The sequence below is a fragment of the Anas acuta genome, chromosome 7 (genome assembly GCF_963932015.1).
Source record: "Anas acuta chromosome 7, bAnaAcu1.1, whole genome shotgun sequence".
Lineage (NCBI taxonomy): Eukaryota > Metazoa > Chordata > Aves > Anseriformes > Anatidae > Anas > Anas acuta.
This window is the reverse complement of record NC_088985.1, coordinates 7,924,552-7,951,594: the sequence shown is the minus strand read 5'-3', so window position 1 is coordinate 7,951,594 and position 27,043 is coordinate 7,924,552. Positions and strand designations below refer to the sequence as shown.

General features: G+C 39.3%; 1 protein-coding gene across 29 annotated transcripts in view; it reads right to left on the bottom strand.

Annotated features, from left to right (window-relative positions):
- The window catches only part of ANK3 (ankyrin 3), a 296,280-nt gene that overhangs the window by 134,873 nt on the left and 134,364 nt on the right, over positions 1-27,043 (bottom strand). For 27 of the 29 annotated variants that reach the window (XM_068688711.1, XM_068688729.1, XM_068688723.1 and 24 more), the window contains exons 2-6: positions 8,865-8,966; positions 8,297-8,395; positions 7,808-7,906; positions 3,931-4,029; positions 362-547 (exon numbers count right to left, since the gene is read on the bottom strand). In XM_068688711.1, the coding sequence (XP_068544812.1) occupies positions 362-547; positions 3,931-4,029; positions 7,808-7,906; positions 8,297-8,395; positions 8,865-8,966 (585 nt within the window). Of the gene's footprint in view, positions 1-361; positions 548-3,930; positions 4,030-7,807; positions 7,907-8,296; positions 8,396-8,864; positions 8,967-17,472; positions 17,500-22,690; positions 22,909-27,043 lie in introns of those variants that run through there. The other 2 variants (XM_068688714.1, XM_068688718.1) reach the window with 2 other exon arrangements.

Here is a 27,043-nt window from a genome sequence, read left to right as displayed (position 1 = left end):
TTACATGTTTATCAAAGTTCTGTAAGTGGCGATTTCACAAACAACTAATCAAATGACTTAACCGGATGACCTCTAAAGCACACCACTACAGTAATGGCTTCCATTTCCAAGAGAACAGTTGTAATAATACATTGTTTATTATTTACCATTTGAAAAGATTTTAAAGGAGAAGTTAATAAAACTCAGGTGAGGAAGAAAGAGGCAAGGGAAGCAAAGTAAACATTATTTTTAGTTACACACTATGGCAGAAATTTACACATAACTCATAAGCAAAGTACCTCACTAAGAGAGATCTTCACTGGACGTAATACATGTTGTCAGCACTTAACAGCATCAAAACTTGTTTCTTTTTACAACTGACCTTTGACTCCACATCAGCATTGTGGTCATTCTGCAGGAGCAAAGCTGCTGCCTTTGTATCATCCTTCCGAGCGGCGATGTGAAGAGCAGGAAGACGGACTTTTCCCTTCGTATCATTTTCAAGCAACAGCGAAACCACCTGGTCATGACCTTGCTGCAAAGCTACTGCCAAAGGTGTGAAACCATCCTGCAACATACAATGGGGACTCTCAACACCTATCCTGAACTTTGCAGGGGATGGAAATTGGAGGGAAGCATTAGTGAGAGTAAAATTACAAGACACAAGCCAGCAAAACTGGCTAGGACTTGGAAAAAAGCATGGAATTATTCACTATCATTTAATACATTTTATTATATACACAAATATATGTGGCGATGATGTCTCCAATGCAAATTATCATCCTTCTTCCCCAAACCTACAGGTTATAGCATACATTTATTTGTATTTTTAAATTTCATCTCTATCCTCTTAAATATTTAAATATGGCAATTAAAACATAAATATATGCTTATATTTAATTTAAAATTATCCATATATTTATCTATCAATAATACATTTCAATATTTGAAAAGGAATTACACTTTCTCCCATGAAACCAGTTGTTTTACTACAACACCAAAGAGCACATTTCCACTTATGAAAATAGAGATGTGATATACAATCCACTTATAAACAGAAATTATTGCTTTTCAGACTAGTAAATAGCCAACCAAAGAAACGTGGAATCAGAGACCTGAAAAACAGAATTTTTATTTAAAAGATTTTAGTGTGGATTCCTCAAACACAGGAGAAGTACAGTCTGAGATGATTTAATAATTTTATTATTATGGATTTTTAGAAAACTGAAAAATGAAAGAGTTGTTATTTAGATTCCCCAACATTTAAGTAGCATTCCAACCCAAGAAAACACATAAATTTGCCCAAGATAATACCCATAAACCCCTCAAAAAACACAAATGGAAATTACTTGGGATATTTATTTCATTATTACTTGTGATTCTTGATTAATATGTCTGAAGTTTATATTAGAAAACTTTGTTACAGTCTGGTTGGCAAGCACATTCTGTGACTTTTTAACTACTTCTGTCATGTTGAATCTGTATGTTTAAGTGTGAAACAGAAGTGCAGCAATGACATAGAAGAATGCAGGTCCCTACCATTTCAAAAGTGCAGAGTTAAAATGTTAACTTTTGGGAAAATTGCATTGTAAGAGCAGAAAGGAATTCTGGGGGGGAGGGAGGGAACATTTTTGGCTTTTTTTTTTTTTTTTTTTGGGGGGGGGGGTCATCTTTCCTTTGTTTTTGTTTTTCTTTCCTCTTTTTTTACATGCTGCACAGCTCTGGAGGCCAAAAATACATCATGAGCACCGCAAAGAGGGCTCCGGAAATATAGCTACACTGTACCTGCACAAACGGATGCTCTTGCCTGGAGGAACCCTGATTGAGACAGCACATGCCTTGGTGACCTGGAGGCACCCGCTTCCCTCTCTATTTATACAGCCAACAGCTGCAGTACAGTCAGTGCTTCACGACAACAAGCTATCAACAAGATCTTTTCTTATCAGGCTTTCTCTTCTGATAAAAATGAGAAAAAAATTCTCATGAGAAAATGAAAGTCCTAGTAATTCCTTTTCTCCTTTCCTTAGAGAAAAGGGAGTCGACAAAGGGAAGCACTTCATTTCAACCCCAGATCAGCTGCCATCTTCTATACTCCAGTTTCCTAACTCTGACAGAGAGCTGCCCGTGCCCGTTTATGCAGAGATCCCTATGCCATGGCCAAGCAAACTGTGACCAAGAATATTAGCAATGACAAAAATGCATTTCCACCACATGCTATCTGAAGTTGCCAACCTACAAAAAGCAATTGCAAGTATCTTAACATCAAGTACTATAATTAGTAACTGTACCTTAAAATATAAAGCAAAGCCCACCTTCAGAAAAAAATAAATTAAAAATAAAACCAATTAAAAGAAAACAGGTGGTTCTATTTTTTTTTTTTTAATTTAAACACCTTTGTTATAGAGTTCTTATTAGTGAATAGTTAGCTATGTATTAATTGTTTAATAAGGAAGGCTTTTGAACTTCAATTGACAGAGATCAATAGTCTTTATATTAAAGGTTTGACCAAGAGAAAATAATAAAGCACCTATAAGCAACTACCACAAACAAGTAGGGCAATAAAGGCAACACTGCTTTGTAGTCTCATATCTTCAAAGGAATTCTCCATGGATAAAATTAGATCACACCTTATCAGGCTGAGTTGGAGAAAAGCTCAGCCTAGACTGACATATAAAAAGCTCATGGGTAAAAATACCTAAGAATCAGAACCAAGTACCTGTGCACAACTGTACATCTCTATTTTCAGAAAATCATATAATGGCTAGGATATTTTCAAAAGTCAGAATCTACTGTAGGTCTCTGGGAGTCCAATGACTTCATTGTTTCTAAGAGAAATCAGTTTTCTGAAAGCTGTATTTTTCATTTAGTGTTTTACATTTAAAATACTTCATTTTATTATTTCTTGGCTTCCGTGTCTTTGAGCTTTTCCAGGAAGTACTCTCTGATGCACGCCGCTAGTTGTAAGAAAAGATTAGTGATTTTGAAAACTTTATTTTGATCCATGGTTCATTGCTATAATACTGTCTTCAAAAGAGAAGAAAGTTTCCATACATACATCAGTGTATAGTGATGCACTGAAGAGATTTTGCACCTTGTATTTTGCAGGAAGTGTGACCTTCTCAAATCAGCATTATTTCCTTTGTGATTTAAGTTCAGATGGAACAGACAGGTGTCAGTAAAAGGTTAGAGCAAATGCTGAAATACTTCTTTTTGTTTTTAAACCAGATTAAATTCAGTACATTTAGGTGCTATTTAAGACTAAATTTAAAGACTATTAATATTTTAATATTTGCTATTCTTATAATCACTGTTTTTTTTTTCCTTCCAAGTTGCCTTACTTGAGTTAGAATTACTTTTTAAATTAAGAAATACTTTTTTTTTTTTTAGAAAGATCACAGAACACCCTTCAAGGACAAATCTTCTGTCATGCTGTCAGCTTGAAATTATCACTGCAAGACCAGACAGGATAATTGAATGCTGCAGAGAGGGTATCAACATGGTAATAAATACAGTTCAGAAAATACTCCAAGCGCTAAGTAACCCTGGGTTTTCACTGGTATCCCAGAGCCGGCTTCAAAGCATAGATGAACACTTCTTGCTTTATGATTGCCCCCTACATCACTCAGTACTTTTAACAAAAGTGTGGAGAATTTTTGTATCATGCACACAGCTTCCTTTTTTGAGTACATAACCTGAAATATTACCAGTAATGACTAAGAGCACATCTATTTTTAGAACTGTTTCTAGTTAGAGTCATTTTTTTATTTTAGAAATGGCAAGAGAAGGTTTAAAAATCTTTAAAAGCCAGTAACTCGATATTCATTAGCACACTTTGCAAAGAGAATTTCTACTGCTCTTTGATTTTGTATTTAAAAGACAAGTTCGGTATCAGCTGGCAAGGATCACTGCTGAAGCACATTTTGTTTTGTTCATGAACTGTAAAACTTTTACCTCTGTGGCAAGGCTTTGACTGGCACCATTGTCAAGAAGAAACTTAACAACCTCCAGGTGGTTTTCTTGAGCTGCCATATACAGTGGAGTGAAACCATTCTGAAATAGGAAAACAAGAGTGTAAACATTAACATTTTAAACATACCAAAACTCTGCCAAACTGGTAGATTAGCAGGAAAACACGTAAATTGCATGTTCACACACAAGTCAGTAGCATGATCACCGCTGATTTAAGTGAAGATAAGAGAAGGGTAGTAGTATTTTAAAAGACACAATGGAATGTAACAGTAACAACTTAAAACATTCATATTATATCTACTGAACTGTTTGGTACTGCTGAAACAACGAAAAACAATCCCTTTCTCCTCTGATTTATCATATCCAAACACTAGAGATAGGCTGAAACACAGTTAAGACAGGCAAAGACGGATTTTGAGAGACATGGAAACTTCTCATCCCAGACTGATGAATGTCAATGAAGTAAACAGAATAAAACAAAGAAGTAAGGGGTGGTTAAAAACAATGGGTAAAACAGAAGAGGTATTTTACAGAAGTAACAGAGAAGGTCAGGAAGGGATTCCATATGACCGGGTTTGGCCAAGACTGTCAGCACTCTCAGGTCTGCAACACGGCCAGGGCAGACATATTTCAGCAAGATGAAAGGAGCAGGGGGAGCAGCTCTTACAGCTGCAACTCTTACAAAGGACACTAACCTAGCTTTTGCAGTAAACTAATAGAGCCAAACAGAGATGAGCTGTAACAACTCTGGCCATGTATTTGCATCAAAGACATGAACATCCTGAATTCTGGAGAGATGAAGGCAAATTGTAGTCTAAGACTTGCGGCAGTGAATTATGTCTGAGTTATAGTAGCCCCAGTAAAAACAGCTGAGAAGCATCTGACTGTCACAGCAATGGGGCAGAGCTGCATGGCACACATCCAACCCAGAGCACACAGGAGAGCGCAGGTGACCTGGGGCCAAGCACACAGGCTTCACTGCCAGCAGAAACAAATAGGAGGTCAGAAAAAGACAGTTGGAGAGGAAATGGCGTGAACTGGACATTTGATCCAAGAAGAACTTTACAATCACCGAGACACTGAGCAGCTGTGAAGCCACATGTTTACGAGGCTTACACAGCCTGCAAGGTCTATGGCTGTTCCAGTATTTGAGTAATTTGGTGTCTATTTATTAAAGCACCGCTACAAGCCTAAAGCGGGCACCAAAGTCCTTCCAGAGCCCAAGCAATGTGTTAATATACTCTCCAGAAACAAGGCCTAACAGTTTAGCTACTGTACAGTTAAAATTCTGTTAATGAATAAGAGAGAACCCAGAAAGTGCTTGCTGAGGGATCTAATATGCCACATTACAGGTTATTTTTATAGTGAACAGCAGTGTCTGGCATTTTTCCATATCGTTTCATGACACACTCAATATCTATTTACTAACTCAGCTGGAAACTAAGATATTTTTTTATTTTTATTTTTAAGTTTTAAACATTTGTATTTAGAAAGCAAGCAGGAAATGCTTCCTAATTATTAGTTTTGGAAAATAATTAATAGGTGAAATTTCGCAGAACCAAGTATTATTATAGCATCTGGAGGCAGAGCAGAACCTTTTCTCCTATGCTAAAGTTATTGTACAGTACTCATCATCTTTCCCCCCACACTGTGCTTTTTCATCCCTCTCGAAATAAGAGACTGAAATTGCCAGACAGCCAACAAGCCCTAAGAAGTGGTACAAAATTCAGACTTTTTTTTTTTTTTAATAAGGACAGGAAGATTTGGTTAAAAAGACCTAACATTACTATTGCTAGTGCTATCAGGAAGGTAGAGCTGTTATCTTCAAGGGAAGACAAAACAAAGCCCAACTCACACAAAACAGGGTCAGCATCAAAAAGAAATAAACAACCAAAAACTCTGGGTGGTCTCTCTGTGGGTAAGCCAAACTCAAAAGAAAGTTATTACAAGCTTTAGAAAGGCTCAAGTGATGCAGAGCCACAGACAAAGCTGGTGCAGGGCAGTTTGTTAACAGGGTGCTCCAGGGACAACAAGGATCTCCCCAGGAAGACTGATCTCAGGTGGAGTCACTCCCAGGTACTGGTGGGGAATGGCCAATATACTCATCTCTCAATCAAAGACATCACTGGCCTTCGAATGGGGGAGAGAAATCTTTTATTCTCACATGCTGGCAGAATTAGGGTAACGCAGGCTAACCTCAGGGTGTATGGACAATGCGGTTATGTAAGGTGTTTACAATCTCAAATTATTTTTATTTTCAGGGCTGAATACACAAGTTCTGAGCCACAAGAAGAGACAATGCTTTCATAGCCTTCAAACTTCAACAGGAAAAACACTGGAAATGTTTCTGCTTTGTTTTACTTCCTAAAAGTCACAATTTAAATTGAAACTATTTTTCTTCTCTTCAAATTCTGTAGAGCCTGAAACCAAATATTACTGTATGTAGCTAGTATAAAGGAGTGAGAAAATGGAACCAAGTAGCCTGTTTGCTTTGTCTGGGTGAGAGAAACATGAAATACAGATCACAAATAACTAACATTCCTGAAATACCCTCTTAAATTTTTGTTTGTGTTATTTGAGAGACAATAAGAACATTTCTTTGAAATGTACTACACAACATTTTTAATGTTAATTTTTAAATTTCCTTTGTAAACAAATAGTGTCTATCATGCCTACATCTTTACATCTTTATAGTGCAGAATAATGGCAATACTGGGCCAGTAAAGGCCACCTCCTAATCTGATCCCCCTTCTCTGACACTGCCTGCCAGCCAGCCCCTGAGCAGCGAGAACAGAAACAGGGCAGGCACCCAAGGACACCTTCTGTGACAGAGCCACCCAGCTTCCAACTGGCTGAGGTTTATGCATGTTTTGAGCCAGCGTTTTCCTGTGTTTCATTCTGCTGCTTTGAACACCAACACTGTTTTCCCTCTTCAAATTTTCTATAATTGACCTAAATGTTCACTCAAAGGACTTCAACAAACTTAAAAGCTCTGCATATGCTTACAGTATCTCTTCATACGTGGAAAGAGGAAGAGCTCAGTGAAGCCTGAGACACTGGATTATGTGAAACAAGATCCCTCTCATTTAAGTAAGTTCTCTTCCACTGCGGTTTTATCAGTATCTCGTCTGACTCTGTAACAATTAGCAGCTCCTAGGACTCTGGAGGGCAGATCCAAGGCTGAAGGGTAAATGCTTTTTTGTGCTGCCTGTTACAGAACCACTTCAAGTATCCTGCAAACACCCCTGGACGTGGCTGTGCTTTTTTCATCTCAGCAGTGTGTCTGTGTGGCTCCCAGACAGCTTAAAATGAAGATATTATTTCTATGCTTTTTCTGCTGGTGAATTAGGTGGACAACTCAGAGCTAATCCCACCTGATGGCTGATGTACCATGTGGGAAAAGACCTAAACACAATTTGGGATTTCACTGTGTCTGCAGGGGAAAACAAGACGATGTCTCCATAATGCTTCTCATAACTGATGACCTAGTGAGGGGTAGAGCAGAAAAGCAGAGAGCTGGAAGCATTTAAAGTTTTAATTGTATGTTGAGTTACAAGGTGGGAGTGAACTCAGCACTACACTCACTAAAATGTCTGGTTCAGTAATAAAACAGCAGCTGTGCATTTAAACTTTGTCCTTGCACCTGTCATCATTCATCTGCATTGTGTGGAACAGCCAGAAAAGGACGCTTTTTGATTTTTGCAGGATTGTATTAATCTTACTGAATAGATCAAATATATTCAAGGATCAGCATTAATACTATGACTCTACTAAACAAACCTAACAACACTGTAAGGGGAGAAGGATTTTCATGTCAGCAATGTTTTTGATAGACCAAAACCCAGAAATATTACTTTACCTGAGACTGTGCATTGACGTTGGCCCGATTTGTAACCAACACTTTGACTACTTCTGCTTGCCCAGCGAGGGATGCGATGTGCAGTGCTGTGTTTCCTTTCTGAAATGAGAGACAGTCAGATTTGAAAAGAGTACAAAACTTGAAAACATGACAATACTTTCAAGAACATGGTCCAGTCTAATATATACAGTATTTCTTTGAATAAAATACTCTTACTGAGTATTTCCAATGGCTAAGTTAATTCTAGAAGATACAGAAACCTACAAATGGAGACCTAAACAGAAATGTACAATTTGTTGAGTAAATCACATCCCTAATAATCTGTGACACTTACTATAATCTAAAATGTTTCTTTAAGGATCCTTGAGACCATTTCACTAGTGGGAAATGGGCAATTAGTGCTACAGTAATGTCTGTAATCAGTTGGCCAACACCTTGCACCCATGGCATCAGCGTGAACAAGAGAACAATTAGATAGGCCTGACTAACCTTTGTCGCTGCATCCACGCTGGCACCTCGCTGTATTAGTTCAGAGACAACTTCTACATGTCCTTCTTTGGAAGCGAGATGGAGAGCATTCAACCCATTCTATTTAAAAATATAAGGGAAAAAAATAAAATGAAACACAAAAGACTGAACCAGGATTTCCGCTGCACCAAACAACACATCAGGAGATGAAAGATTACATCCCAGTGAGAGGGCTGTTTCCAGAAATTATTCTTATGTGAACTTTACAACTAGATAGCAATGACAGAGTATGAACTAAGTCAGGACATGCTAGTTCTGGGGTCTCCAGTTCCATATGCTGTCCCATGACCTGATGTAAAACAAATGAAATGAAAGACAATGTTAAAGAGCACAACATTTGGTAAGTCGAATTGAAATGATGTCTTGGTAAGGGTTGTAAAAACAAAAGTTTCACTTGGGTAAGATATGTAAAAATGGCTCATCAAAAAACAAACATAAGTTATTGCTGACGTGAAGCTCAAATATATAAACAGATACGAGAAAGAGGGAGAGAGCATATCAAGCAAATTTCATGAAAATTTTTTTCAACCTGATTAGAAATGTTGATGTCCACTCCACTTTTTAAGTAGTCAAGAGCCTTTTCCAAGTTGCCAGCTCGAGCAGCTCTCAAGTAACTTGCATTCGTGTCAGACTAGAAGAAAGAACGAAAAATTCTGTTAGAAATTACAGCACCATATAGAAGTATATTCCCTTGACAAAGAAGTTACGACACAATGTATTGAGCACACATTTAACTAGACAGGGAAGGATTTCAAACTGAGTTATCAAATATGGGTCAAATCCTGCCCTCCTTGCTTATGCAAACTCCCTGTGGTGTAAACAGGCTTTCCACCTGACTAGGCAGCACCACGTTTGACTTCAGATATAAACGTCAATTATGCAGCACTGTCTAACACACAAGGCTGGTAGCCAGGGACACATCTGGTACTCAGCAAGGAAGACAAACATGGTGAGACTCAGGATAGGACTCCATGGAAACCATTCTGCTCTTTCCAACAGAGCTGCATCATCTTCAACATCCGAGCTGAACAGTCTGGACCAGTACTATTAGATCTTACATGACGGATTAAAAAGCAAAAGGCTCTGTGTTGAAAGGCTGGACTACCTAAATGAAAACCATGATTCTATGAGTTAAGGCATTTTATAATCTAGTGACTTGATAGTGTTTTATTTTCCCCATTCTCCCTCACTTTATGGCACATTTTATTTACAACATTTGTCCACATTTCAGTGAAGCGATCAGAAATCCCTAGATACAATGCCATCATCTCTTCACTGCATATTATTTTTTTTCAGATCTTCTTTTCAAGATGGCTTTCAAATTTGCTTTATTATGACCTCAGCTTGAATGTCACGATGGCAGAACGGATGGTTAAGTCATGAAAGAGATCACTGAAAAGTAATTCCCCATCCCCAGAGGGTTTTAACAACGAGTTATGCAAATAACCACAAAGAATGGTTTAGATAATGCTGATCCTGCCTTAGAGCAAGTGGAATGAATGGTGTTAGCTTTCAAGAGGGACAAAATCATATAGTCTTTGATTTTATCTGTACCAGAGCTTCCCCTGCCATCTTGGGAAGTCAACGCATCTTTTTGTGCCTGAGAGGAACTGTCACGTTTTTTCTCAGCATCGTTTCATCACAGGCTTCCATCACTGCAGATTTAAATGCTCTGAGATCCTGTAAGGTTCTAAAAGAATGCAGTGATTACCTTTAGCGGAACAAAATAAAGGCAGTAACTGCTGAAATATAAAACATCCTGGCACCAATACTCAGTTACTTATCCAGCACTTAACTGATTTTTTCATTCCCCGTTTTCTAGATTTGCTATAGACTTTTCTCCTCTCTTGTCAATGCAGCTGCTGCAAACTGGATGTTCTGTTCAAGCACTGCCCATCTGAAGTCACTTTCTCATGCAGGATGAAGCAATCCTGGGCATGACAGCAAAACAGCAAGCTGCATGAAGATGGCTTTCTGCTTGCACAAGGACAAGCTACAAGGCTCTTTCACTAGTACTTTCAATACAAGAAGCTCTCTCTTTCAAGGACAGAACCACTACTTACAGACTCTTCATTTTCTTCTAAGTTCTGTCCACACAGCATTATACTTTTGATGTTAAATCAAAAATGTACAATCTTCTCTGCTCTTAATTTTTATTTTCCAAGCACACCATGCTGACCATTACAATTTAATACAAATCAATTTCTGTGATGTGCTTCCAGTAAAACAGCCCTCAAATCCCCATGTTCAGTTAGGCTCTTTCCAAATCAAGGTGCTACTACAAGCTGCACGGTGAGAACCGTAAAGAATATGGGGAAAAATAGCTGCCTGGAGAGACACAGTAGAACAATGGCATTTGGAAGATCATCTGAACTGTGCGATGCAGATTATTACAGGAGACAGGCCATTTTCTCAGTGCTTAGCAACAGCAGTCACTGGGGTAAAAAACAGGTCAGCACTTTATCAGCATTACCGAAGGTATGAGGAAGGGCTTAATAGACCAGGAGCCTTTTTTGTCACAGCGCAATGGCATGTCTGTTTGGCACAGTCAGCAGGTGGACGATAATTAACATCAGCTGTTTACAGCTGCTTCTGGGTGGGGAAGCAATGCACCAGACAAGCTTGCTATGAAAAATCAGTTCCAACCAGTCATTAATTCCTGCCAGACAAGAAACATGCTGGTACTCAGAAACATTTGACACTTTCTATTTACTCAAGCAAAATGGAGGAAAAAAAAAAAAAAAAAAAAAAAAAAGAAAAAAAAAGGAGGAAGAAGGAATGATAAATGGCTAATGTTTGCATTAATGGTAAACTGCTGTCTCACTGCAGAGGAACAGCAGTGCCCGTGTCTTTTAAGGACTTCTCCTGGAAGCACTTGTTCTATAAAGAGGGAGGCCAAAGGTTAGGTCACACTCCCAGCGTGGGGATGTATAAAAATGTTTCAAATCAAGCCAGCTCAGGTGCTGCTAAGTGATGCACAAATCTATTCCTGAAAGCCCTCAAGCCAAGAGAATGCCTCCCTTTGCCAGTCACTCCTGAGCACTCGCTTGTTTTGCCCAAATTACCAGCAACAGCCCTGCCAGCAGCAGCCAGGTGAGGCAGGTTGGGGGGTCAGAGCCACGCTCACCAGCGCTGTGCAAACCAGGCAAAACAGTGCACATGCAGAGGCACTGCAGTAAGAACCTGGAAGCATCCAGAGAAATTGCCACTCAGAACACATTGGGGATAACAAAACCACTCCTACACTTCAGCTGGTCTGAGCTGGCACTCCCAGCTTCCACACTAATGGCTTCCAGTTGCTTGAACGTGATGGAGCTCGTGTGAAACTGCACGAGCTGCCTCCACAGCCAGGGTGTAACACATCCCTACGTACTGAGAAAGGCCATAGCAATGCTGTTCTAGCTACAAGTGCAGAGCACAGCACTGTATGGGCTGCTGCAGGAAACGTTAACTCCATCCCAGCCAGACACAGTACACTAACATTGGCCAAAGATCCCAAGTCCTCAGACCGAGTTAAAATTCACCCTTTCTAGGGCACCAACCACAGAAATTTTGAGGGGACAACAAATTGAGGTTGTACAATTGTGCAGAAAGTTCATCAGGGTTTCTGGGCTTCTCTCCATCCATTATGGTCTCTGCCATAAGCAGAAACACGCAGTAACATCAGACAGAAAAGTGAGCCAGCATCTTTGGAAACCAAAATCAATTCAAGCCTCTCTAGAAGCAGCATTGCCAGCTTCCAGTTTCCCAATGACTAAGTTATTTCAGACCTACTCCAATGGAGACGAGTCTTACAAGCTTTTTCTAGCTTACAAAATGACATGAATACCCTTATTTTTAAGGCATTCCATTTCCAAAAACCAGGAGAACTAACAAACCATACACAACTTTTACAAAAGCTAAGCACAGAGGTCAATCACGTCCCTTCCCAATTAAATAAGCAAATGCACAAAAACGGTTTTAACAACAAGGAAAATACTGTTCAATGACTGCAATCAAGAACTCATGGGGACAAGCTCCACAGCACCTGGAGCAACCTTTCAAAGATGACAAAAAGATTTTGCATTCCAGAATCATGTGCAGCAGCCAACTTCCCACCCGAACAAGGAGCATGAAATCAGAAGATGAAATTCCTCTTAAGGATGGCTTACCCCGCAGTGCTAATGGCGCTCTCCTACCTTCTATGATTTGCATGCTGAGTGTGGTATTACAATAATATGGTTTAAGATCCTAATATGCTCCAAGTCTTGGGACTTCCAAGTGGTATCTACTGTTGCTTGTGGACAGGATAAACTTATTTTACAGTTTACAGTCACTTCTCAGTTTTATATTACACCATCATTTCAACCAGACCCACTGAATTTCCAAAATACAGCCATATACAGGAAAGTTTCAAATAAAACAAGATGCAAGGCCACCACAATAAATCAGCTACCACTGGCATTCTTCTCAATGTAGAAGTCAATGCAAATCAATTTAAATCCCATCCTTCCCCAAACCTGGGGCAAATAAGCCCATCCTAGAAAATGGCAGCGAGACTAGTAGATGTGAACTTTGCTTGTCTAAACTGTTTGCTTATCATAGCTGATCAGAAATCATCCAACTGGATTTCCAATGAAAAAAACATTTCAACACAAAATCTATGTGTTGTCATAATATTTTTATTTTGCACTTGGACAGTAAGAAAATACATGCACTAGACTTCTCTGAGTCATGCCTGTGTTGAACTACTTTATTCAATAAAAGGGCACTATTGTATTTTGACAGTCCACAGCTGAACTGAAGAGCTGCTACATACAGTTCAGGTGCCTCATGTGCCTGTTCTGCCCCTGTGGCAGTAGAGCTCACATGGCATTTGGGAGTTTCAAGTCACAGGGATACTGCAGTGAGTCGTGCTGATACAGTTCAACAGTGAAAACTAGCTGAAAGAGGTGGACAAAGGTGCGAGGCAACTGAACTACCACTTCCATGATTCACAGACCAGGACAGAAACTTTAAAAAAAAAAAAAATCAAAACCATCAGACCGAAACATTCACACTTCTGGGCCTAAAATTTTCTCAACTTTACATTTCTGTTTTAAGCCTAAATTTGATATTTAAAATTCTTTTCTTTCCCCAATACTACAATGAAATAGGGAGGTGCCATTTCCTATTGGCACATTTTTGCTTAAGACAGAGACTCTTGGAGTCTGTTACAGAGCCTGTAATTGCCACTGTATTGCATAGGCAGGAACAGCATCAGAGCTGAGGCTCAAATCACTGAAGGATGTTAGAGTCCAAATAAATTCAACAATAATGTTAGTAATTATTTATCCAGATTGTCATCATGCCTGGGAGCCCATGTAAAAGGCTGGTCAAGGACCTGTTACGTTAAATGCACTGAATAATGCAGTAAGGAACAAAAGAGGTTTACACGTGGGACAGGCAGGCAGGTAAGTGCTCCCTGGTGGGCCACTGCTCTTTCACAGCCACCTCCACATCCCATCCTAACCGGTGTCTGAAAGACAAGCTGCCTACAGACAGCACATTTACAGGGCATTTCCTTAACGGACCTAAAAAAACAACTCCATTCTTAATCATTCAAACCTCAATATTCCCAAGAGGCATTCTGTATGCTAGCAGTCTATTCAGACCCCCACTTCCTTTTTTTTTTTTTTTTTTTTTGGTAATCAATCCCAATATGAAATGAAGATGAGAATTGGCTTGTGATTCTCCAGTCTTGACAAATACCAAGAGAACAACAGGCATGGGATATACATCAAAACACCCTGAACCTCAGATGTTCTTACACTCAGCCACAAAGATTGCAGCCCTTCTTCTTGTGCATTCAGCACAGGCTTTATCCCCTAAAGCCTTTCACTGCTCTCTGTTGTGTTCCCTATGGATGCTGCCTTTTCATTCCCTATATCCAGACCTAAATTAGTATCACTGTTCTTACAATTGTTTTCATTCCTGGAGACGCACACCTCAGATCCTGTGCACAGCATTTAGCTGTGGAGTGGCAGACAGTATTTCATAAAGAGTGGATTTATGAGAGTACCAACACTAATGTGTGCATAACAATAAGCATTTTCTTCATAGATGTTAAGACTTGTTTCTTCCCCACTGTACTTTCTGGAAGAAAAAGGAACCATTTCTGGTTTTAAGAAATGCATAAATGCAGACTGACTGATGAACAGAGCGCTTATGCAATGCACACTTTTTTCTTTTTTTTTTTTTTTTTTTTAATTTTGTGTATTTCCCTTCCATGTCCTACAGTGCAACTCAACTCTAACACAAAGCATGATGACGAACTCGCAGGCTGCCTGCAGCCTTTGAGGAGGTTTCCCAGTCTGGAGCTCATTTTAACAGTGTTTAACAGAGACATCCAGGGATGTCTCTGGAAAGGGCTGAGGCTGAATGAGCTGCGCGGTAACGACGCTCCATTTCCCAGCCCTTCTTTACCCTACAGCCCTCTAGTCGCTGTGACATGCAAGGGTAAGACCTGAGACCATTGCCCTGTTTTGAAGAAAAGCTATGTAAGTAAGTTAAAAACACTCTTGTTACAGGAAAGAGTAATTCTTAAGTCAGTTGGATACTACCTTAAGCCTCCATTTTAAAACAGAAAATGCTGATGCTGACTCACACTAGGAATACATATTCAGTATCTTTTTCTGCAAGTGCTCACAGTGAACTAAGAGGGTATTTATCATGAGTAAAGACAAAATCTGTTAGCAAATATCACACTGACTGTCAGCCCAGGTTTTGGCCTGGCTTTTCCATGGGAATAGAGAGGGTCCCTCCAGAAAACTGAGAGCTTATGTATTATTTAGCAGACCCCTACGGTGTAAAGCCATTATCTTCAACATGCACAGCCTCTCTCCCATACTGACAGTATTTTTATTATGGCTCATCCCTTTTGCCTTTGTGTTCTGCTTACAGTGACTTCTTTTTCAGATTAAAAATCCAGTCTTTTTTTTTTTGCATTGAGAGCAGGGTTTTGTTTTTCACTCCATCTTTAACAGTAGCTGTTGTGAAGGGAAACCCCCAGCAGGTTCCCATTGTGCTGGAGCAGGATGCATTCTGGCTTGAGTCCCAACAAAAAGATGCTAACCATGCCTAACATTTGTTGCGGGGGGAGGCAATGACCTCATTTTAAGTGATGAACTTATGTTACTTCCATTTGGAAATGTGCTCAGTAAAATTAGTCTTGCAGGAACATGAGATGACCTGAGAAAACAGCTGATAGTGTGTGCTTGTTTTGGTAAGGGTGGGCTTTCTGCAACTGACAGTTTTTTTCTTTGGTGCAAGGCCCAACTCTGACAGGTAAGAAGCACTACACTGGAAACTGGAGGTCCTCAGCATTTCCTACATTTTGCTCCTATTAATTTAGAATTTTCCTCCAGGCAAATGTCTTACATTCACTTGGTAAGGAATAAAATTTTATTTCAATTAAATTATACCGGCCTGTTAACAGCAATAACTGAACCAAGTGAACTAAGTTGGCCACATGATTTTCTAGGGGAGATTCTTCATCCATTCACCCTCCTACCTCCTAACTAAATCTGCATTAGAAAATTTCACTTGCATCTTCTTCATTAGAACAGGGGCTGGTTGGATGGGATGCATGATAAAGTGTTCTCTGCGCAAACAACTATGGCTGTACTCATGCTTTACATACCACACCGCAGTGTTTTCTTCTGATAAGAATGTGACAGCCTGAGGCCAACTGCTATCTGCAGTTCTGCTGTTAATTATCCTTCAGAGATGCTCTTGGGATCACAGCCCTAAAAACAACCACAGGGCAAGAGGAAAAGCTCCATTCCCACTGCCTGAAAATTCAAAGGATACATCCTTTGGCTAGGGAAAGCTAGCTATTTTAAATATGATTGTAAAATTATAAATGATTTAATTACAGGTCAAAAAAAAAAAAAAAATCCCTCCACTTGTTTGTCCTATCATGGAATTTAATCGTCAGTTTTCTTGGTCGTATTATTGTACTGTGCATGATAAACTAGCCAAAATATTGTACTATTTACTATGTCCCCATACCTTGTCCTATTTGAACTATGTAACTGTGATCCAATTTCCACAAGGTAAAAAAAATACACCGGTTTCAGGCTGTGTGAGATCCCTCTTCTTGCTCATACCTGTGGCTACTAAAGTATCTCATATTTCTGCAGCAATTGCACCTGACTCCACAATCAACAGTACTTGCAACTGCAAGTGCTCTATCCCTTTGCAGTAGTCAATCTAACATGCTTGCAGAAAAAAAAAATAATTACAAGAAAAATCACACATTTAATCAGTCCAAGCAGTTTTCAAGATGCATTTTAGATCCTGCTCCTCCTTTCTAGAAATCTTAGACCAAAACAGGAAAAAAATAATGCAAACAAAGAAGTTTCTTTCCTTATTGGACCGCAAGACAAGGTAAGGCTGACATGCAGGTTCAGCATGGATCTTTTTGAAGATCATTTACAAAACCCTAGCTGTCTCAGCAAAATGCTGAACCTGTGCTCAATGTTACCACTGAAAATGAGCCACCTGTATTTGAGCAGAAGATGGCTGAAAAGTACCCAGACCCAGAGATATTCAGGCTGGGGCACACAAGAACATTTCACACCTCCCAGTGCAAGCAGTGTTTATAACTGCCTTTAACAGTATCAGGAGGCCTGGGGTGAGTTGTTTGCATGCAATGACAAACATCTCTTGTGAAGCTGTGACACCTCTCCTACTGTACAAGTTGCCTGGACTTTACACATGCGATCTTCTCCAGTGGACAATAAATCTAGCCATTCATGAGAACTGTGATGCAACTAATCCTGCCCTGGGTGTCTTTAAATGTCTGAATGACTGCTTCCTGAGGGAACTCAAACACAGAATGGAAATGGAAAGCAGCTGTTACTCTTCCTGTTTCTACAAAGAGTGAAGGTGTGTGATTTCCAAGGCACAAAACACATGCACAGAGTTAGATGGGAAAGCCTTGCCGAACATCCACATTACATGGATGTTATGTTCAACATGTTTATACATGCTGAAAATCCCACTAAAGCTGCTATTTTCATCAATAATAGTTACTTGTCACCACAGATATTCAACAAATACAGAACAATTTAACTGGAATTCTAATTTATGTTTGACAACCCTACAAAAAGCACCTGAAATGACATCAAAGCAATCCCCCAGGGCCAGTGTTCAGACAGGAGGCAAGGGTCTATGCAACTTGGAATCCTCTTTGCCAGCTTGCACTGATGAGGTTTTCAGACTCTGAAAACAGAGTTTTGATGTGTCAGCTCCCCCTGAAGAATTTATGAAAACATTTACAAGTATTAATGTGTTAAATTAGTGACACCAAAAGCGAGGTCCTCATTTTTCTGGACTACAAATTGACATACATCTGCACAACTACACAGACTGAGTATGCATGAATAAACAACAAATCATGAAAATTATTTTCTTTTAATGGGAAAATACCATCCCTCTAGTACTGACTTTTGAGCGATGAGACCACCCTGTGTGAAACACAAACCTGAACAACAAGGTAAATTGGGACACACCGTTGAAGATCATGAAAGTAGAGAAATCACTGGTTTTACCAGTGAGTCCATGTACCACGTTAGGTGGTACTCAACTCAAATATATAACCAATGAAAAGTATCCAGTATAGTTTAGGACAGAAATATTCCAGCATCTAAAATTCAAAATTTGTTCTCTGGTCTGACAGCCTCAGCTTCTTCAAGTTTGTTTCAAACTCCGGGAAGCAACTCCTAAGTCTGTAATGACTCATCTCTTACTCTCTGAAGTTTTATTTTCATGCACTTTTAAGTATGAAGTAAATCACTGACTTTCCTAACTGCTTTTGCAGTCACAAAGAGCTAGAGAAAGGCTGGATATGCTCAGAGGGTTTCTTCTTATGTTTATATTCACCGCAAGATAACAACTCTCTTATATGTCAAGGCAGATGAGATGCCATTGATCTACTCCCTGCTATTTTTCTCTCAGAAACTGGGTACACACTGAGCATGGAGGTAATTTCAGCATATTTCAGGCTCAAATTTAAAGCCATTGCTGTACGAAAATCACATCGTTCAGATCACCAAATGAAGGCAGGAATTACGACCATTGGTCTACTTCCTGTTATCACCTGTGTACCTAGTTTTAGAATCAGGATCCAGAAAGGAGAGGAAAAAAATAAACAACCTTATTTAAAACATTTTAAAAGTGTACTTACTTGTAATTTCAGATACATCCCCTCTGAAGTTAATGATAGAAATAATGGTAGAGCACAAGCCTAAATCAGATAATATTGCTAACTTTAGGGAGGGAGATTTTATTTGCTTTAAGTGAGCTCTCTGCAAGACTACTAAGTAAACATGCTTCAATCAGATATAGTTAAGTGAAATTTACTGGTGATAAAGTAGAGTGAACTGCATGTCAGCACTTAACACAAGTTTTCTGTAAATAAACTGCAGGAAATAAGCTATATGGACAGGCTACTGAACTTGTTTTACACAAACTAAGAGCTTTTACTACAGTGAAGCTGGAATTTTCCCACTCTGATTCTACTTTTCCATTTTATATTCAAACCAAAATAATTCTGCCTTGGAAGTTTGATCATTATTAAATCAAAAGATTGTTTGAGGATAACTGGTCAAGCCATTTCTGAAGTGGCAATAATATATGCTCCAACACACCCATTTACACTACAAGTATCACAAATCCCACATGCAATTAAAGTGTGCATTTTTGTGGGCTTAAGAGGCATTTGAATGGCTACTTGTAAAGCTATCTATTATAGTTTAAAAGCCTTGACACTCTTCACTCAGGATCCTTACAGGATTCACAAACTTCTACCAGTTTGTGCCAACCACACAGGTTTCCTAGCAGGGATTATAACCTCTGACAAAAGCAAAGAGCATCTTCCAATGTACACACCTGCATACCTTGCTTTTCTGTCTGGAAAAGCCCATGTAGCTCATGTGACAGATACGGAATCAGAGGGGTCAGTGGGAATTACCAGAGAGCTTCCAGGTACTGAGATGACCCCCAAGGCAAGATTAGCAACACAACACAAGAACCTGGTAACAGTCAGTTCTGCAGGGCTGGTTAGAGGCATCACATGAGCTTTGTAATAGCATTTTACTTTAGCAGACCTTGTAACATTTACAGAACAATCTGTCCTGGCCTCTTTGTATAGACCTGCTGTGAAATATATATGGCCTGGTACAAGGAGAAGCTATCAATGGAACCAATAAACCAACAGATTCAAACACTCCCCAGAGCCAGAGGCCGGTTAAGATACCTGTGGTTGTTCAGGAGAAAAACCTGGCTAGTGTTTCCTAAACTCATGAGGACATTTGTACACAGGACAGGTAACAGCTCTTAAATGTAGGAGCTGAGCAGCCTGCCAGGAGACAAGTTTATGCTCAGGCCAAAGACGCCTGAGTCCGATTAGAGGCCAGCACCAGTGGATACTCTGGGTGGTGTTGTCTTGGCCATGCTGTTCTATGGGAGCTGGATTTCCCCACCAAACAAAACCTGCTTTTATCATGTTTTGGTGGGATTCTGCTGTCGTGGATATGAGCCAGTAACTCTAGATCCATTCAAATCCACCCCACTGCTATCAACCACAAAGGCACGGCAGAACAAGCCACAGCAGGAATTATGCAGGGTGCTTGTCTGCTGCACACAGAGGAAAACAGTATGTTTTGCTCATCACTCCACATGTTCCAGATTTCAGAATTATTGCAGATACCAATGGGTAAATTGCTTTTCCCAGCCTAAGCACTAAAATCAGCAAGCAAAAACTATAAATCACACAATCCTTCGATTGTTACCAGCAGTTTTAAACTAGAATCAAGCACTGCCTCTAAACACACAGCTCTGTTTTGGAAAAGGAGTCTGACCCACCAGTGGGGAAACAGCTGCCTTGTCTGTGCGGACAAGCGCAGAGGCTAGCACAACCAGGCTCTGTCTAGGGTCAGGGTTTACAGGTATCAACAGGATGAAGCCAGTGAGTAACACCGAGAACAGTCTTAGCTGTACAGGTATTTTGAGGTGATCAGGGAGGGGAAGAGAATATAACATTGCTTGTTTTTATTCTTCAAGTGAGAAAAAGATGACCAAATATACAGACAAATCACTGCAAAGTAAAGGGTGCCATTTTTGCATGGCCCTTTTGTAGTTGCAGAAGTGAACCAGTATTTTTCTGCCTTTCAAAGCCACTATGCACCAGAGGTTTGGAGTCTTTTTGAAGATCTCTGCTAATTTGAACATCAAGGAAGGTAGTTCAGCTTTTTTTTTTTTTTTTTTTGACAAAAATAAAAATAACAGAACTATCTTAACATTTTACTTCACATTAACCAGACTCCATAGTTTATTATGTGAAAACGACCTCTGTTTCTTACCATGACCATGCAGTACATTTGAAAAAACATCACTGTTTAATCAAATAAAATAATTGTATTTCCCTAATGAATTAACACTTTTCAGGATGGGTTAAAAACTTGACTTTTAGTGTTTTAATAAGCACAGAGTTAGAATTATTTTTTATTTAAATTATTAAAGTGCAGACCAGTTTACTGTATGATTATAGAAATAAGCTATGGCCAATAATACTACCTAGCAGCTCTATACAGTATTTTTTCCTAGGATTTGATGATAAAATAAGCCATTTATATACAATGTTAAAAATATCACTTCTGAATAGCAAATCTACAGGATAAACACAAAGTGAAGTAGACCTTGTATCTCCTTTATGCCTAAAGCATATACAGCTACCTATAGGAGATTTAGATGCACATGGAATGAGAAGCAGAATTTACCATAAGCAATGCCAGCAAGAGAAAACTTACAAAACCAGTATATACTGTACCCCTTCTCCATAGCTCAACTCCATTTCAAGTAGCTACTACACCTTCGATAAACAAGCAGTGCACACACTAACAGAACTACCAGTCTCTAGGCACTTCGTAACAAAGCCCCGAGAAGCAAGAGCAAACACCGCCTTGCTGCAGCGCAGCCAGCTGACCCGCACGCCGCCGGCCCCTGGCTTGGTGGCAGCGAGATTTCCATTTCACCCTACTCTCCAAGCTGTGGCACACAAACTAGTAGGGCTTCATGGAGTGCTAAACTGCTCGGGCTCATGTAAAGCATCAGCAAAGATGTTTATCACCCAGAAGATTACTATTATTGTGCCAAGAGACAAAGGAAAGGATTCAACAAAGTATCATAAAAAAAAAAAAAAAAAAAAAAAAAAACCACCACAATATAACAAAAACTTTCTCTGTAAGAAATTGCCTCACAAAGAAAAATTCAGGAATAAATGTTTTCAGTTCTGAAATTCCTAGTGGAAACGAATTTACAAACAAGGAGAGTATCACCAGAAAACAACCAGCATTTCCAAGACGGTTTTTAACAGGGAGCAACAACCCAGTCCTGTGTTGACAGGAGGTAAACCAAACCATACGTATTTAAGAGGACTCACTAGGGTATTTTTTCAGAGCACAAAGATATTGCTGATGTGGAAATCAGCTAGTAAACTGCTGGGCGCTATCATAAGTAACATTTCCAGCTACAGAAAATACTGCCATTAATTGAAGTTTCCAGAAAGCTTGGCACTTATCAGTACTAATAACAGGATACCACAGCTTCCTGGGAACCTCTATTTTAACTCCGCAGTAAAGCCACATGAAGCATAATTGTTCCAACTTTGTGTTTTTTTAACTGCCGTGAATAACTCAAGCTATTGAAGACCTTCAGAGGCTAAGTCCCAGGGTACAGGGATGCCGTTTCACAGCAGCTTCTTCACATGAGGAATTTTTACAGCACACAGGGACCACCTTGGAGGTCAGCGGGGCTACCCTAGAGAGTAAGAGTCATAGGGTGCCTCCTTACAGGAGGCTACCAGCGTAGTAGAGTAGCAGACTATATTTCAGTTGAATTGCCCTATGAATTATCACTGAAACAGTTGTGTTTTATAAAATGCACCTTAAAAAATATATATATATATTTTTCAAAATATGCAGGATTGGCTAAAACATTTCAGTGAAGAAAACTGTTACGCATACCCAGGTTACTTAAGGCCCCAATGACAGAACAAAACATTACGAAATGTTTCTGCAATTTTAACACGTCTTCTACAGAGTGCCCTGAACAGAATGCAATTATTCATAAGGAGAGAACAAATACTTCCATATACCATTTGACTGCTGCTGCAACCTACGCTGTAACCCAAACGTCAGAACACAAAATACACAAGCTGAAACATACCTCTTCCTACATCCACTTTTGTTCCATACAATCAGACTTAAAGCACCCATCTAAGAAACTTAATATGCAGATTTCACTCTTAATGCAGACTCTACAAATGCTTACTTGTTCTGGAAAGTATTCTCCCTCTTCCACTGCCATTTTCTGTGGCCAGATATGAAACTTGATGACTCAATTAGTTAACACTTTGGACACTGCATCATTGTTAAAAATAGCAGCCTCAGGAAGTACTTTTTTTGTCTTTTCTCTTTTTTTTTTTTTTTTTTTAATTAAGAACTAAGCACAGTCACTTGTTAGACTTCCCCTGGCTATTTAAATGGCAAAGGACAAGTGATTGTAAGACTATTAAGTTAGTAACAGAGCATGTCCCAGGATTCCTGGCTCGCTTACCATATTTGCAGCCTCCAATCATTCCCCGTGCATGCAATCATGATCTGTGGAATACCCAAAATAGCTGCAGCATCAGCTGATCAGAAAACCACCGCTGCTTGGAATCACTCATGAAACAAGCTTTTGTCATTCTGCTTATCAGCTCTTTCTAATGCAGACTACTTTGAACTATTTCTAAAGGAAACAATAACATCATTTTACACTCTGTGTGTTTTGAATACCACATATGCCTGCCTCCTCCTCCATGCTAATTTTATATTTATTCAGATTTTCTGATGACTAATTATTATAGATTTAAGTTGTTGGTTCTAGAGGCTATTTTCCTGAACTAAAAGGCTGGTCTCTGTATACTTCAAGTTCCAAAATTACAGAAATAAAAAGCATTATCAAGAGCATTTTTTTTCCCCCAGAGGGAAGGAAAGCCTGAGAAAAATTCACAATTTCAGTATAAAGATTTCTTCCTTTACAATGAAAACTATTGCCAACAGTAGGAATTTTCTTGCATGTTTTCCTACAGTAACTGTTTTTAGGAGTGGCTACAAAGAATGTCTACCTTCTGAGAAAGGGATTACTTACATCCCTTTGTTTTTCCACAGGCACAGCACACATTGCACTGCTTGGATCCATGCTGCCTGTTTCATATCCTGCTCCCTATTACACAGGCTGTACACTGATAGACCCCAGTACAGCAGAACAAGGGGGCAAGATAATGAAAAATGATCTAGCTGTAATATTTGCGTCAGACCCGGTATGCCCAATGCCTCATCTAAACATACAGGAATAATCTCTTTAAAGTTGTTGAGAATAATTTCATATTCTCAAGAAACATTTCTCCATGTCTGCATCAAGTAGAATCACCACACAGGGCACCAGTTCTGTGCCCCTGGGTTACGATGCCAAACTTGTTGCTTCCAAGCACTACCTAGGTAGGTACAAAAAACTGAGGCCCCAATGTATCACTAAGAAGTAATGTAGGCCACACACTCTGGTGATCAGGCTTTACATTACTTCATTATATCAATGATGATGCACTCTAATTATTACCGACTACACTCTGCTTCTGTACATTTTTGCTTATGGCATTTCAGTATCTGTGACTAAGACCCACTTCTGCCACCGACTAAACACAGAGAAGTTAACAGCTGTCCGCAGGGGTGGAAGAGCCTTCAATTAAATACAATACGATGACCAAGTCAGTTTGAATGACTTTACCTCTCTGACACATCTGTGGCCGAGCTCCCTGTAGCAGAGATTTCAATTTCAAACAGAGATTTCCACCACCTCAGCCACAGTGTCACTAGGAGATGTCACAACAGAGTGTCCTGAAATATCCAACTTTTAAAACTGAATTTTGATTTGGTGTTACTATGTGTCCTGAAGACTGACAACTATTTTTAAAATACCAAAAGGGAACACCACAGTTCTGGAAACCAAGAGAACAGGGTTAATAACTTGTGGCCAAATTCTTGTTTCTAACTGAAGAGTGGATGGCTTTGAATGAAAAAAACAGGTGCCTAAGTACCTTTTTTCTGCCTTTAAAAATTTGGTTGAGAACAGGAAGAAAGGAAGTATGATTTTTGGAATGGGATCCAAAGGAATCACATGAAATTTTTAAACCTGCAGAACAGTTCTTGGTTTGACGAGACCGGTGGATGGCCACTGCCTATTAACCTCCACAAACTCATCCGGGGTCAGGCTGTGACATTCCCACAAGAGAAGATAGCTAATTCTCCCTCCATTAATTTTAAAAGAGCAATCATCAGATTTACAAAGGAAAAGTGCTAAGAAAAATTGAAATCTGACAGCACCAAAAAGTCATCTGAGCACACTCCCATCCATCAATTCAGCTCTGACAGCTCATGTCGTAAATCATACTGACACTGTATTTTTTTAACCTTGCGGATTAGTTTTACAGAATTCAGGATGGGTTCTCACATGCATGCTATTAATATAGGGTAATAAAGCAAAGGCTCGATACTAATATCAAAATCAATTTGTTATAGACATCAGAAAAAAAAAACAGGATCCTTTTGATACTTTGCATTCTAAATTACACGAACTGCACATTCCTATAGTCATCCTCAGCTTGGGAAAGAGAAAGAGCCTTGCACACAGAATCACGTAACGAGTAGATAAGCATGGAAAAAAAAAATCTCAATCTCCTCCCCTCTTTGAAAAAGATCTACTAACAAAAACCCTTTACAATCTCAGTAAAATGGCAGATTTGGTACAGATGGAGGGTTCTTTTAAACAGAATAGTGGAAATGTCCTTTTACATTATCACTACTCTGCTCCCAAACCAGATGGAGTGCTTATGATTACTGGCTTGGAAGCAACTTACAAACAAAGCAACACATGGCAGAATTCAGCAGAAAGAAAAACATGGTTTGACATGAGACACAGACAATATAAATATCTTCCCAAGAATGGGAAAGAATGGGAAAGCTGAAATAGTTTAAAACAATCTGGAACTACTGATCCAGATTTTGCAAAAGGAAATAGTGGGTGTGGTCCCATCCCCACTCTCCCCAAAACTGATATTTCAAACGATTCTGAAAGGTAAAGGTACAAACAAAGCCCACCAGAGCAGTGGACTTACAGTTCTGTGATATTCTGGGCACCCCTTCCAGAGAACAAATAGTTGACAAACAGCATCACTACAGATGTGTTTATGCAACTTATACCTAAAAGGAGTCCTCAGTTGTAGAGGCTTCATACGTGACAGAAGCCAGTGTTAGTATCCAAAATACAGAATATAATCATTTAAAAACTTCTAATTGCTAAAATTTAGCTGCTGAGACTTTATAACAGCAATTCAATTGCAGCTATTACGCAGCAACCAGATATGCAGGTGGGACCCACAAGCTGCGGGTTCACATGCCAGGCCAGAAAAATGCTTGCTGCACAGAACGAGAGGGGAACAATGAACCTCATCAGACAGACAATCCCTTTTCTTGCAGGAGACCCCATGTCAAACACATTACATTATTAACCCCTACAGAGAGCTACCAAGCTTCTACAAAGCTACTACACTGAAAAAGCACATTTACACATTATACTTTATGTATTAGAATTATGGATACTGAGAACATACAGCCACAGCAAAATAAATAAACCCTTTCCTGGTTACAAAATACCAAAACAATCAGCATCATTTGTGTATGCGACCTTTTCGTTCTTCTATCTGCCCAATCAACCACCATCCATCATGCAAATATTATGTTTGCTATACTACCATTCAAATGCTGCCAGCTCAGTTCATCTATTAGAAAATGTTCACGGAATTAGAAATCTATAGTCAGAAGCATACTATAAAAATTGAATATACTTGATAAAATAAGGATAGAGAAACAATCCTCCCAATGTTATGTTGAGGTCACACAGCAACATGAAGATACTCTTTTTTATTTTCCCCAAAGAATCTTATTTGTGCTGTTGAGTAATCTATTGCTTGAAGAGAAAGAAACTACAAAATCTGTAAATCTTTATTTTTTCTTCTTTGATGAAAATACTTATCTGCCATCACCCCAAATAATCTAAAGCTCTGCAGAATTAAAAAGAAAATCCTGTAACTTCTGCCACAATATTTAAAATTTCTCTTTAGCAGCTTTATAAATGATTGAAGAGAAAGCCTGTGGTCTCATCCTATTCTTCCTCAAGAGCAGCTAAGATCAAAACTCAAAGACTGAAATGGGATCATTTTAAAGGATAGCCTCAAGTAATTTTTTAAGACTCCACATACTTCGAAACAGCATGCCTCTAAGCCAGCCCTGCTGTGACCTGTGAAATTCAGCATGTTTCAGATATTCCAAATGCCCATGAAAGACACACGCTGAAGTGCTGCAATGTTTACTCTTTCGAGATCCGTAACAGCTCCTATTACTTCACCACCAGTGCGTCACCTCCACGCTACATACAGCAGGGCAAGGAGCTCTCAGGATTATGGACTAAGTAAGTGATACATGTAGAGTATGAGTGGTATGCCTGAAGAGCATGAACTGCTATCTACAAAACCACTTCAAATTCCATTTCTTAACCCTGTATAGTTTCCTCAAGCTTTCAGGGTAT